Here is a 14820-nt window from a genome sequence, read left to right on the forward strand (position 1 = left end):
ATGTAATATGGAATATTAAATCATTGTATTAGTGTTGTTTATTTCAGCCAAAAATAATCTCCCAAAGCAGGTTACCATAGCAATAAAATGGTTATTGCCCTCAGGCTCACAAAGTTCTTGAAGACCTTTGTTTCAACAATCTTGGGTACTTTGTATTTGAATATCCATATACATGCATCTAATGAAATGTACAAATAAGTACATGCACATATGGATAGGATATTGGTAAGATGTGGCAATACCTTGAGATGATGTAGGTGGTCCAGGAGTCTTGTTAGGTGCTCTGCTTGGTCTTGATGGAAGAGCTGGAGGTGGCCCATCTGATAATGTAGGCGACTGACAAGGGCTTGAACGAGGGGAAGAGGCAGGTGAGGCTCCAAGACCAGAACCTCCTGCTAGCTGTAGATGCTGTGGAAGAATTTCTTCTACTTCAGCACTATAATCATCAACATCACCTTGAAATGAAGTAAAATATTATTAAGTAAACAGAACTACAAATCTGTCAAGTTGTACCACAATTAATATAGCAAATAGGGCATTAAAAAAAATCTACTAGAGCTGCTACCACTTTCCTACAAAATATCAATAATCAAACTTTTATAATGTAAGATTATACATAATGGATGAAACCTAGTTAGTATAGATTTAAGTTTGAGTTCGACAAACCTTCCATATCATCATAGTCTGCTGAAACCTCCACATCTTCACAAAGCAAAGTGGAACTGGTTGATGAAGGCAAGGCAATTTTCACTCTCTCCAGACTCATCTCTTCCTCCAAGCTCTTAATCCAATCTGGGTTTTTCAAATTAATATTGATTGTCCTCCCAAGCAGCTGAATTTCAAACAAATCAGAGAATAATTAATATAATTATTGATTATGGTTTGTGCAACTACTTAAAAAAAAACTACAAATATAAGTCATAATTCTAATTCTAACAGTGAAAACAGAAGTAAGATTCTTCCTCATGATATAATGGGAGGCTGAATTTGCTCAGCCTGAAACTCACCCACAGGTTAAGTTTGTGCATTAAATAATTAACAACAGAACAGCCCTGTGAGAATGTGTTGAATGTTAAAAGGCATAGAGTTAAGAAAATATATTATAAACTCATCTTGTTTCTGAAAAATTTTGCATTGACTGCCAAAGATGTAACTTGCTTGACAACAACTTTTTATGGAGGACACATAACATGCTGCTGCTCAAGCATACCTATGTAAAAAAACCATGTTTTTCAATCCTCTGTTGACAGCTCTCACTTCAATCCAGGGTGAGAGAAAAAATCTATGGTCTAAAGGATCAGGAAGTTGGTCAGACAATGAGTCAAGTAATTTAATCTATGGCTGACAGCAGTTGAACCATAGTGTGTCCATTAAAAACAGGTATCAGTTGGAAAAACACACACAAAAGGAAATTGGAGAAAGATGGGAGGGAATTAGCCTGGCTGACCTGTTGGAGGTGAGCATTAGGAGGGAGGGGAGTCATGAAGGTACAAACATTCTCCTCCATGCAAACTATATTTTCCCACTTCAGCTATCTAGAAATAAAGCACTGTGTTTCAAAGCTGAAAGTCCTGAACTTGAGCTTCTAGCACTATGTAACACAGCAGGGTGGGAAAGAAAATGATTGTCCTCTGCTAGCCCCACAAAGCACTACAAATGCTTTTGCTTCAGGTTGCCTGATTATTATTTTTAAAAATATATATATTAGCCAGCTTACTGATTATTTGTATTGTTTTAATGATATTTTATGTTTCAGCATTGTACACCACTCTAATATTTTATGATATGGTGATACAGAATTCCTTTTATAAATATATATATGTAGAGAGAGGGAGAAAAAATAAGTAAAAGATCACAATATGTATAAAACACTCTAACATAGCAGGATACACATAAAATGCTTATTACCTCAATGCCATTCATGTTAAGAACATTTAAAGCAGAGCTCCCTTCCAAGAATGTCACCCACATTTTGTCTTCTACAAATCTGTGAAATATAGCCAATGTTAAAATGACAAATCATAAAGCATTTATACTCCTGTCACTGAGCACCCACCTTGCCTCCAAGTTTCTATTGTGGTCTCAAATACAAAGATTGGTAAGAGCTGATTATCTAGTACAGGGTGCCTTTGCAGGATTGCTCACCATACCCTACTGACATGCACAAAACTGCATCATGGTCCTGTGTGTCTTGGGCTAAGAAGTTTTCTAATAATCCAAAGCTCAAGTTCATGTATCCTGATACAATCAGGGTAACATTTTGCTGTTCTTGAAGGTCCTGACCCTCCAACTAGCACCAAAAAACCCCCATCCAGAGTCAAGTAGCCCTTTATTCAAAAAGTCACCATTGCCTTCCCCTTTGTTTCACTTACAAATCCTCCTTACATTAACCATGCTGTTTCTGTCCCCCCCACTCCAAGACTACAACTGTTCTTGGGATGTCTGAATGGAACATTATTCACTTGTCATGGATGCTCCTTTTGGTTTGGGTGCAGGAGGCATCCAGGATGGCTTAACACCTGGTATTCCCCAGGACAGGCAAGGATCATGTTACCCAACTTTGTAGACTAGGCCTCATTCAGAGGCTCCTCCTCAGTTCTGGCCAGTGGCCAAGCTGAAGAATAGAGTATACCTAAGAGTCTGACCTTATGAGAAGGCAAAAAGGGAAAGTGGTATCCGCTAGCACATGTTGGAGCACAGTTGGGCTATGGCCAAAATGAGTATCAGAGTCAGTCACTAGGTTAGGTGAGGACTGAATGCCTCCTAGAAACACCAGAAGGAACTTGCATTGCAAGTGACCAACATTCTCTTCCCTGTTTGTTGTGAAGGAGACAACGAAGATGGGGCATGCCCAAGCTGTCCTCTACAAAAATGTCCTTGAAATGAAGTTGCTCTAACCTTATGAGTATAACTTCACCATAAGTTGCAAACTTTTGAAGAAGTTCATCAATCAAGCCATCATCAAAATAGTTCTCTTCTGTTGAAGACCCTTTGATAGAGACCATTATAGTACCATCAGGTGGTCCCTGCACTGCAATCACTTCCTTGTAAATTTTGTGTCGTTCCTCTGCATCAACTTCAAAGATATCTATATCAATCAACCCAACAACAGGCCTGCAAAAACATAAATAAAGGATGCACATCAATGGCTGAGCATCAAAAAATAGATTTTTAAAATATTAGAAGGTATTACAAAAGGCCAACTTCAAACCTATGATCTGATGTTTTCAGCTCTGCCCTTCCATAATACAACAAAGTTCCAGGACTCCATGTGTAAATATGTTTACTTTCATCGTGAAAACTGGAATTAAGAAGATCCATGTCTTCCGCTACAAAAGTCATATAAGAAATTATATGAATATGCTATAATAGTCAGAATATAAACAAACAAAGGGGAGAAGAAGCCTGTGAGAAGGGGAGATTTATATTTCATTTTATACTCAAATAAAGGTCACCTCTTCAAATGAGAAGAAAATCTGTATGTTTCCCTTAACTGCTTGCTGGGAGAATATTGGGCCTTTGTTTTTGCTTCTTTAAGAAAGACTGCACAAGTCTACACATGGGCTGCAGCAAGTGTGAAGAGTGAATATATGAAAAGTGAATAATTTGTACTTCAGACTTGGCATTTATATAGCTCGTTTCAAGTGTTCAAAGTACTTTATATACCTTTCATTAATTTGGGCAAGCATATCCATGTACAAAAGGGTGAAATGGCCATGAATTCTGCAGAAAATCAGTTTTTTGTGAATGGCTAGCTACTATAGCCCATATCCTAATAAATGAACAACTTAATTATTTCAGTATTAAATAAAAACTTGAATGTTTAAAAATCATACTACTGTCCTATCAAAAGTTGTTTTATCACTTTGCACTGGTTAATATTCAATACTATTATCTGACCTGATCGGTCAAAAGGCCATTTTCTTCTCCTCCACAGTACACGATCTGTCCAGGCTGGTGTACGGCACTTTTCACTGGTATCATAATCATCCGAAAATAAGTCATATTTGTATGTAGGAGCAAAGGCTATTTTTCCCTCTAGAAAGCCTCTAAATATCTGTAGGAAATTGAATAAAACTTTAGCTGATATACAGCTTGTAAGGAACACATATGGTAAGTCTGCAGCAACTTTATAATATGGCCCCAACAGCTAAAGCTTCTAACAAGTCAGTCAAAAGACCACACACAGAGAACACATTACAGCAGAACAATATGATGGCTATATAGATCCACTACAATTGATTTCAGCTTTCCTGGTGAAATACACTCTAGTCCACTTTTACAACATGGACCCCCAATATTGTGACTAATCCAGAAGCAAAACGGTGCTACAAAATGTTGTGTAACTAGGGAGACTGCAACCTATGAATTAAAGCTGTTCCTACAAACCTCATCTTCTCTAGGATACACAGCCCTAGCTCTGAATGAACTGTCTGGGCTGTACCTGATTGGGACTTACAAGACAATGTTTTTCCCTACAAAAAAAAAAAAATTCCCTCCAAAGAACAAGCATGGCAGAGAGAAGAGTTGTGACCTAGCCTTTTCAATGATCTGCTACGTGTTCTATGCACATGAGATTACTTGGTGAGAGGATTATGAACGAAACTAGACATGGCAGGGCAGTCAGATGTGCCACTCTACATACGGAGCAGAGTGATGGTAGTGATGTGTGACTGCATGAATGCATTTCAAATAGGTAATGGAACTCAACCTGCCTCCAGCCAGGAAGCATACCAACATGAAGGTTGTCAAGTTCTATATCAGGTTCTACATCAGAACAAACACCTCACTAAAGGAAACCTGAGATGTTACCTGTCCAGCATTTTTCTGATTAACAAGTTGATCGCCTGCAATGAGAGCATCCCAATTTTGTTGCCGAATTAGTTCCTTTACTTCCTCATTAGGAAGATCTATACGGTAATTGAAATCACCACACCAGAATACATAGTCATGGGAAAACAGCATTCTTCCCTGAAAAAGGAAAAAAAAGAACTCCAACTAAATATAATTATGAACCCAAGTGCTACCCCTAGTTTAATAAAATGACACCTGTATTTACAGCTTTGAAAAAATGAAGAAAATCCATATTTTGTCAGTCTTTACATACAAAGCCATAGTTACTATTGTTATTTACGTTTTAATACCCCCTAAGAACTCATCATAATCCCATCATTTCTCCTTAGTATAAACCTTTGAGACAAGCAGGCTCAAAGAGACTGACATGCAGTATTGTCCTGTTACACAGTGCCTTTTATGAAGGGGAGCATTAATAAGAATGTTCATTCTTTAAACTCTAGTAAAGTTATTATGTGATACTCAGACTGCCTCATCAAGTTGTAAGGATGAGTGCAATCATGGGCTGCAAACACACTACACACAAAAATGAGTTAGAAATTTATCAAATTCATGTGAAGAATTTATACTATAGACTTGCATCTGGAAATTTAAAATGTTATCTCTATCATAATGCCGTCACCATAAAGATGAAGTATATTGTGCTAACGTCATAAAAATGATGAATCTTAACTGTTGATCTCACAGAGGTAACAACATAGAGGTAAAACATAATGGAAAGAAATACAACTATGGAAAAGAAGTGGATAGATGTACATATTGGGAGTAAAAACAAAAAAATTCCTTCCAGTAGCACCTTAAAGACCAACTAAGTTAGTTCTTGGTATGAGCTTTCGTGTGCATGCACACTTCTTCAGATACACTGAAACAGAAGTTGCCAGATCCTTCTTAAGAGTCGTCAACAGGCTCATCACAGCTATCTGCCAATCACCCATTCCCACCACCCTTCTGAGTAATAGCCCTCCCCACCTTCTCACTATATAGAAGGATCTGGCAACTTCTGTTTCAGTGTATCTGAAGAAGTGTGCATGCACACGAAAGCTCATACCAAGAACTAACTTAGTTGGTCTTTAAGGTGCTACTGGAAGGAATTTTTTTGTTTTGACTATGGCAGACCAACACGGCTACCTATCTGTAACTGAATATTGGGAGTAAGTATGTTTTTAGGTATAGGCTCCCTTCCAACTCTACAATTCTATCTAAAATGAGAGACTGAATTATTCCTTACCATTGGGAAGCTCAGTTTTCGACATATTTCCATGAAATCCTCATTTCTCTCTTTGACTTGTGACTGTCCTGCAGCAAAGTGACTGCATACAAAGCAAAGGCTGGAAGTATGAAACAGCATTCGAATTGCTACTGCACCCTTATTACCAGTAGCTCCTCCCATGCCAGTCTTTACAGTATCAACGGCAACATCCCTAAGAATGAAATATAAAATAAATTCATTTTAGTTTTCAAAATCTTGGCAAGAGCTTCCACCAGCTTCAATTATATTTAAAACAATTTATTTTTTGAAGATTAAATTATGCTGCTTTGCCTGCACGTGCCTATGTTTGTTATTTGTGGCAGCTGGAAGAAATCAAATTATTATCCATTTTTCAGACGTTCTCCTGCCAAATCACTTATGCATAATTCTTATTTTTCAGACAGGAAGTTGGTGAACTGGCATGGAAACAAATGAGCATAATTCTACAGTCGTGCAATGTACTATCAAGGGACACTGGCACTGAAGCCTTCTGCCAATTTACCATGGCAATCTGGCAAGTTTAGACTTCTGCAACTGCAAAGATTAACCAGGTTCCTACTTCAGCTTCAAACCCATATGCTTCAATTAATTCCTGCCAGGATCTTTTGCAGTGGAACCAGAATAGCAAAGGGCATGTCTCTATCTGTAACACCAACCATTGTTTATTAGGGTTGTCAAACAAGACAGTGCTTCTCCTGCCACTAGCAAATGACTTCTGCTATTTTAAAAGCAGATATTAAACATGAACAAATCCATTCTCAAAGAAACATTTGCTTTTGACTATTATTAATTACTACTACTACTATTATTAATGTCTATACCACTTTATATTTTAAAGAAAATATAGTTTCTTATGTTCCTAAGTCAGACGGTTGGTCCATCTAGCCTAGTACTGTCTGCAACAGTTCTACAAGGTTTTAGGTTAACATCACTTGTTTCACTTTAAATGACCTGAACTATGTTTCAGCATGTCAATTTACTGACCTGATAAATGGTGCATGTTGAGGTCTGATGAATACAAAAAGGCAAACACCCACCAACTGTTCTGAAGCCAGCAGAACATATTTGCAATCCCTGGAGATGGTCTTTTGCAATTCAGCAGCCCATAATTTTTGATTTGTTGTACTGCCAGTGTGGGAAAAAGAAAAGTTTTTACAGCATGCAAGTGCTCACAAACTTTGCCAAAGAGAACAAAGAGACTGCTCTTGTGTGTGTGCTACAATGAATACCAGATAATGTTAAAATAAAAACTATATAGCAAGGGCAACTTGCAAGAACATTTTATCCAAATTGGAAATGAAACTGAGATTCAGCAGAGGGGAAGACTTGAAGAATTTTTTTTTAAAAAAATGCTGTTCTCATTTCCTGCTGAGCAATAGAAGGAACAGGAACACACATGGAAACCTCCCACACTCAAGCTAGAATCAAATTGTAACACCAATTCCTTGGATAGCTCAGTTGGTAGAGCATGAGATTCAGTTGGTAGAGCAGGGTGGTGGGTTTGAGCCCCGCACTGCATTGCAGGGGGATGGGACTCTATGATTCTAAATCTATCAGAGTGCAAGCTTTGCACTGGAAAATGTTCAATCATGCCTCTGCAGCCTTATAGTACAGTAGGAATAAATATATAGCTGCCTTTTAAAAATACTTTAAAAAAGGAGGGCTGCATAGTTGAAGTCTGGTTCACAAAATAACCTTTTCTCATTTGACTTACTACTTTGGAGCCAGCACAAACCAATGTAGGGCTGCAATTCATAAGAAAGCATTCATAACGCTAAGTTCAACATTGCTTTTCTTAATAGTTTTGTGTCTCTCCCCCTCCCCAGGCCCCATCCCCACTTGCTATACTGCAAACTGTTCTGTGATGCTATTGGCAGTTTAAAAACTAGCTTGTGATATGTTGCATATGGGCTGCCAGTAGCCAAAAAGACTAAAGCCTTGCTAGACACCCAGACAAATCCTGTGTTCAAGCTTTGATGATTAGGTTTTGAAGTGTTTAGTATTGCAGTAAGCTTTCACACAAATTTTGAAAGTTTGACAAAATCTGATTAACTTGCTTCTGTGGTTTCCATAGAAGTGACACTTACCTTGCACTCACAATGTTTCCTGCATTTAGCTCTACCATTTCTTCAAATCCTATAGCAAAGATGTCAATCGGCTTACTCCGTCGATCTGAATTAACATATGAGGTTTAGGTAATTACTTCGGAAGAACAAAAATCAGAATGGCTAAAAATCCAACCAAAACTGATTAACATGGTAAGGACTCTCACCTTGGAATTCACTGATGCCAGCTACCTTTGGTGCATCTAAAAGCCAGTCAGTGAGAGTCTGGTTTCTAAAGGCAATGCTTCGAAATTGCTTTCCACCATTGACGTTCCATGTTCCAACACAAATACGAATTTTTTTGGGCTTTGAATACTTATAAAAATTCTCACACATGCTCTTCAGTATTTTTGCTGATGCTACAAAAAGAATATTAAGACTGATTTGCTTACACAGAAGTCAGCAAGTGACAGATAAGATTGTAAGCTTTACATTTTAAAAAGTTAGTGATCAAGATAGCAATTTATTGAAAAGACATGCTGCTCAGTTGACATAGTTCCATTTGTTTTTAAATGATAGTTCTCCTAATTATTCAGTATTAAGTTTTGTGTATTTTGTGTATATATATTGTATTTTTTTGCTGTAAATTGTTCTGCGATCTTCAGATGAAGGACAGTATCTAAATTTAATAAATAATATATTCTCCAAAACATTTAAAAATGGAATCCTTTTTATCTTTCATTTAGTTCTGTATAACAATAATCAATTCCCAACATGCTTTGCTCCATGTCTGAATTATTCTTTGAATAGATGGGATCAAATGGAGTAAATTTATTTTAACGGTAGGTTTTCAAATTAAGTTATCCATTGTATTTAATTAAACAGCCTATTAATCCAACTGTAATTATTTTAGGTTAAAATTGCTTGCACATGTACTGTACTTCAAACATGCACTTCATCATTTATCAAAGCAATGTTATTGGGACAGTTCCCCTCCCCCTTTCTTGAGGTGCAAATTGTGCCTTAACTTGTTTTTGAACTCTTAAGGCAGGGGTGTCAAACTCAAATTCATCGGGGCCGCATCAGCAGTTTGGTCACCCTCAAAGGGCCAGTTGTATCTGTAGGACTATGTGTCCACTCTTTATTATCATAAATTATTGTCACTGCATTCAATTATTACTGTTTTTTGTAATAATGTAAGTAATAACTAGCTCTGAAAGCAGAAACATAGTCAGTACAGTACAGGAGAGAAGGGTTCAGGCAGCCGTTGGATCTGTCACATCACAGGATGGCATGCGCTCAATATAAAAACAAGTGGAGGTTTCCTGAATGCATGTAAAGTGGAGGTTTCCTGTGTAGAACGGCCGGCGCTGCTAGAGGGCAGACATTCTCTGGCTTGTAGGCTGCCGCGCATGTGCTGAAGAGGCGGCTTTCTTGTGTAAAAAAAAAAAAAAGCGAGAATAAAAGGTGAAGGCTGGCGGCCGGCAGCGACTACATGGGCCACATGACGAGGTCTGGCGGGCCGGATTCGGCCTGCGGGCCTTGTGTTTGACACCCGTGTCTTAAGGGTTTGTTTCAAGTATATATTGTACGAACCAAGTCTTCTAACAAACTATAGAACACTGATGCGGAAACAGGTGGCAGCAGGGCTCTTTTAGATTAAAAATTATCAAACAGCTACTCTCTCTAGATTAATCCGTTCAAGTTACATTGGTAGAAACTACTATTGGTTGAATCCAGAGGAATGCATGCATAGCTAGGCTGGTAAAATATGACTTTCCTTTCCCCTCCTCACCCCAATAGTCTTTCCAACCCCCTGTGAAGGTGCTCCCAAGAGTGCTTGCTAAATGGGGAGGAGTTCCCATGCGTGGGATGTTCTGCCTGATGTTCAGATATTCTGCCCCTTTTCCCTCATTCCCCTTCACCGCAACCCACACCATTCAGCAGACTCCCTCTAGGAGTGACAGCTTCCTAGTCCCTTGTGCAGACTTTTCTCTGGATCAAACCCCAAATATTTTCTCCATCTTCAGCCCATAAACCAGAATAAAGCCAAATATCATAAATCAAGAAGCTAAAGCAAATCGGGGGGGGGGGGGATAGAAGAAGCATGAACACCAGCTAGGTAGTTAACTCTGAATGCAGTAAGCAGGATCTTTGGGTTTTCTACTATGTCTACAAGTTTATCCCTTCTCTAATACAGAAAAACACATCAAGTCATTTCAGTGCTTTAATATCAACAAGAATGTTCATAGAAATAAAGCTAGCATATAGGCAAAGAGGATATTGTGAATAAGTTCTTACAATGAACTGATTCTCAGAGAGACTTCAGCTATCAAAATTTGACAATGTTTTAGGGATAAGACAGTATTTTTAATATAGCATGTAAAACTACCATGGTGTATTTTACTAAACATAAGTTAACAGAATATGCAATAACCAGATTCCTTTTAGGGAATGTTTCTTAAAAAAACAGCACACCACTTTCTGTTGTTCATGCCCTTTGGCTGTACAATATAGTTATTCTATTAGTAGGATGAATATGCATAAGTGTATTTCAGTCAAATGGGTATAGTTTATTCTATTTGAAATACAGTTGCCTAAGGGAAATTCCACCCCTACAATTTTTTCTTTAAAATGTTGCCTTGGTCAACAGCACTCAAGTTGTAATGGAAAAATAGGGCATTTCAGAGTTTCAAATATTATGCCAACTTGTTCAATTTTAAGATTTACTAGTGATCTTGAGCCCTATGAGAAAGCTAGAAAGACCAACTATATGCCTGAGTGCAATAGCTCAAGGAATCTTTTGAATACTGGCAACACCATTTTTTCATGGGTGAAAAACACAGCACAGAAGTTACTTTTCAAAAATTCATACCCACAATAATGTATTTTTTATTTATTTCATCAAATCTATATACCACTGATTGCAAGAAAAAAACTCAAAGCGGTTTACAAAATGAATAAAGCAATAAAATTACCAATGGAAAGTTAAAACCAGTTACTCAAAACAGACATTCAAAGCCAGCCTATGATTTGTTAAGTATCTGTGTAATACTGAGAGTAAGTTTTATGGTCTAACCTGCACGTGATGTGGCACTCCAGATGATGTTGTGACTCCAACTCCCATCAGATCAAGCTGGAATTGCCAGTGGTTAGGGCTGATGGGACTTTTAGTCCAACAATATCTAAAACACCACAGGTTAGCTCCCCCCCTTCCATTACATTAGATCGTGGTAGCTGGTGGTCTAAAAATACTGTAATGTAAAGAAGCAAACTTCTAGACATCACTCTGTGCTGCCTCCACTCCTCTCAAGGGGGTGCAGGGAATAATGTGCCCAAGGCATCTGCAGAGCATGCCTCTCATCTTTATTGATTTCAGACAAGCTGGCAGGGAAGATGTATGGGGAAGGACCATAGTTTTATGATAGGCATATGCTTTGCATGCAAAAGGTCCCTGGTTCAATCCCCAGCATCTCCAGTTAGGAATGGTGTTCTGGCTCACACCCTCAGATGAACTTTCAGCTCAGGAAACCTCGAAAGTTTTTTCAAAAGAATTCTGAACACAACTCCTACATCAGTATGGGAGGTAGGTTACAAAGCTCAAAAAGGCACCTTGGCAGAAACTAGAATACATGGCTAAGCAGAAAGCAAAGACATCCCAATGCCACTTCCACTCTATTTTTAAAGTAGTGGGACCTGTCACTCATACAGTTCCCATCCCAGGCCAACATTTCTACTGTTCATGCCTGTGCCGACAAACCACACCTGGTCAAGTGTGTCCTTCACCCACCTCCCACGCCCTCCAATCAGAATCTTTGGATCTGTGTTGGAAAGCAACATATGAAGGAACATGCAAGGGACTTGTCTTCACTTGCAAGCAACCATTTCTCAATGTCTTGCAACCCAATATTTCAAAGCTATTTTCTGTGTTGCGAAAGGTCCCCAGTTCAAGCCTCAGCATCTGCATGTAGAGCTGGGAAATACTCCTGTCCAAATATCTAAGATGCCACTGCCAATCAGTAAAGACAATACGGAGCTAAGACCACCCAATGATTTAACTCAGGTGGAATCTGCACCCATGTTTAGGGGTAGGCATACCCCTGCATCCCCCCCAGAAAAAAGCACTGTGCAGGACCATATGAAAACAGAAGGAGGACGCTAGTCTCTTTCTTCCTCCTCAAGGCTTGCAGAGAGGTCTGACCTGCCAGCAAACCACTCTATGAGTGTATAAGATGAAGAAGTGGCCTGCCACTTTTCATTTGAAGTGGCTTGTTGTGCATCTCACTGCCAACCAAATACATAAAAGAGATTCTCCTGCATGCATGTATTTCACAATGGGGGGGGGGGGAGAGAAAGTTAACATGATAAAATTTCATCCCAAATAGGTGCTATACTATACCTGATTGCAATGATTGCTCTGAAACTATGGATGCATTTGGAGAAAAGAAAAGAAATTAGTTGAGGTGTTATATGTTAACCAAGCAACAGTTTAAGTTTCCGGGACACTTTAGGCACCCTTTTATGTGTCAACTTTGAACAGTTAGATCACGTTGCTGCGGAATTACACCACTCACTCTTAAACATCTAGACACTATGAAGCAGTTCCTAACTTTAGCTTCTCACATATTATTCCATTACTTCACAATGACTTTGTAACGCCACATGCCCCTGAAAAGAACTGCAAAATTTTGTTTATCGAGCTTTGCAAGTACCATTGAGACTCCCAAAACAGATTATCTAGATCAGGGGTCTGCAACCTTTAAGACAAAAAGAGCCACTTGGACCCGTTTCCGAAGAAAAAAAAAATGGGAGCCGCAAAACCCGTCATTATAAAAATAACTTTTTTGTCACTTTTTTTTTATTTCTTTGTTTGACCCCTCAGAATTACTCCTCCTCATAGAAATAAACGTTAAATTAACAAGTTACCTTTTCTTGTGTGTGTGTTTTTCACTCCCGTTCAAAACAGTGACCAGCGTACATGCCCCCTTTCAATGGAGTGACCAGCGTACATGCCCCTTACAATGTAGCGGGCGGGTGGGAAGGTGACGTCGGGACGGTGCGTGACTAACGCACGCACCGCCCCCATGCGATGTCACAGCCAGTACAGCGCCCGCCACAGTGGGGAGTGTCGGGGCGCACAATGTGCCTCCTCCTCTCACTAGTATCCGCCCCGGAGCCACGGCAAAGGTGTAAAAGAGCCACATGCGGCTCCGGAGCCGCAGGTTGCAGACCCCTGATCTAGATGCTCAAGCCTTAAAGTATAAGCATTTATTGTTATACATGTTCTTAAGATATTTAACAATGAATGCATAAAGTAATGCATATTATCTAATAAATCTGATTAGGAAAGTATTCATTCCTTTATCCTACTAGATTCTTCAATAGTAGTAATCCAAAATTGTTAGTTTAAAAAGAGCAGACTATTTATAAACAGATTGCTAATTAAAATGACATTAATAATACTTTTACTTGAACACAGAATGTATCAGGATGGATCCAAAAACCGCAAGAAGAAAGAAAATGGATGCTAGTGATGGCCCACAAGTGCTAGCAGAAAAAATTGTGCAGTGATAGAACAAGGAGGCTCTAAAGCAGTTCTTACCCTTCTGCAAGAGCCTGCACAAAGGGAAGAAAGTCTTTGCATTTAGGTGCAGTTTTCTTACACAATGCAGCAGCACAAGGTCTAAAACAACTCCTCTGCAAGTGCAGAAGGGCAGCTTTGGATCCAACCACAGCTTTATTAGTACTAATTGTTGCCATATAAATTAAGAACCTAGAAACACATACCACGTAAACTGCCGGTGGTTAAGAGAGCCCGTGCTTTGTCTGCTAAATCACTATTTAGGGTATTTCCCAACAACAAAACGTCAATAGCTTCCTGCTTTGAGCTATCAAAAAAATTATTTTGAATTGTTCTGGTCACTGAACGTGCACCATCCTTCAGCTTTCCAGCCTGTTAGGGAGGAATATGTATAAATATTTTATCAAGTTACTTACAGAACACTGGCAAATAGCATACAGTTTTAGGCTGTAATCTACTAATAACAAGCTGGTATTAAACCAATTTCATTTCTGTTTATGCTGCAGTATAATTTCTTTTTTTGCAGGATGAGAATATAAACACAACCCAAGGAATTTTGCAGAGAATGAGAGGCGGACAGAAGTCACACAGAGCAGCCATGCAATACTTTGCCTTTACCCAAAATAGTGAGGTGTGTACAAGCACTGGACACACACAAGGTATGTATATATTGCATGCAAATATATTTTAGAAATGTGCTTTAAAAATATCCAGTCCTTTTAAATACTATATTTTTACAGGAATTGTCACTTCTGCTATGAAATGAGTAACAATCAAAGCACGTATTGAGTGGCAATATACAGAGCTTTATTGACACATTAATGTGTATGGAAATACTATACACAAATCAATATGCTATGATAATATGTATATTATATGCATGTGTACTGGTACATATCCATATGCACAAAATAAAAATATACCAGCTGAATAAATTGAAATTCCATTTCTATCTACCCAATCATTACGTTTTAGAAATCAGGCTAGCTATCCTGTATGCTCAAAAATCTACTTTTGGCTGCTGTCTATTTTGCTGCTGATTTCTATGTTACAAGTGCTGCATGTATATTTTGAAACTGAAGACTTCCAGC

The 14820-nt window shown here is 38.6% G+C and overlaps 1 protein-coding gene and 1 long non-coding RNA gene across 16 annotated transcripts in view; one reads left to right on the forward strand and one right to left on the reverse strand.

The window, feature by feature from the left end:
* SYNJ1 (synaptojanin 1) overlaps positions 1-14820 on the reverse strand; it is a 48640-nt gene that overhangs the window by 12539 nt on the left and 21281 nt on the right. For 11 of the 15 annotated variants that reach the window (XM_028727037.2, XM_028727045.2, XM_077927307.1 and 8 more), the window contains exons 12-24: positions 13936-14101; positions 12548-12571; positions 8376-8567; positions 8191-8275; positions 7088-7228; positions 6083-6275; positions 4813-4971; positions 3901-4057; positions 3212-3329; positions 2899-3114; positions 1909-1987; positions 667-832; positions 243-455 (exon numbers count right to left, since the gene is read on the reverse strand). In XM_028727037.2, coding sequence (XP_028582870.2) covers positions 243-455; positions 667-832; positions 1909-1987; positions 2899-3114; positions 3212-3329; positions 3901-4057; positions 4813-4971; positions 6083-6275; positions 7088-7228; positions 8191-8275; positions 8376-8567; positions 12548-12571; positions 13936-14101 — 1909 coding nt within the window. The remainder of the gene's footprint in view (positions 1-242; positions 456-666; positions 833-1908; positions 1988-2898; positions 3115-3211; positions 3330-3900; positions 4058-4812; positions 4972-6082; positions 6276-7087; positions 7229-8190; positions 8276-8375; positions 8568-12547; positions 12572-13935; positions 14102-14820) is intronic. The other 4 variants (XM_028727035.2, XM_028727048.2, XM_028727040.2 and 1 more) reach the window with 2 other exon arrangements.
* On the forward strand, positions 8900-10253 carry LOC144327508 (uncharacterized). Its single transcript, XR_013392583.1, has 2 exons — positions 8900-9195; positions 9716-10253. It is a non-coding gene; the product is annotated as an uncharacterized LOC144327508 (long non-coding RNA).

The sequence above is a fragment of the Podarcis muralis genome, chromosome 4 (genome assembly GCF_964188315.1).
Source record: "Podarcis muralis chromosome 4, rPodMur119.hap1.1, whole genome shotgun sequence".
In the NCBI taxonomy this organism is placed as follows: Eukaryota; Metazoa; Chordata; class Lepidosauria; order Squamata; family Lacertidae; genus Podarcis; species Podarcis muralis.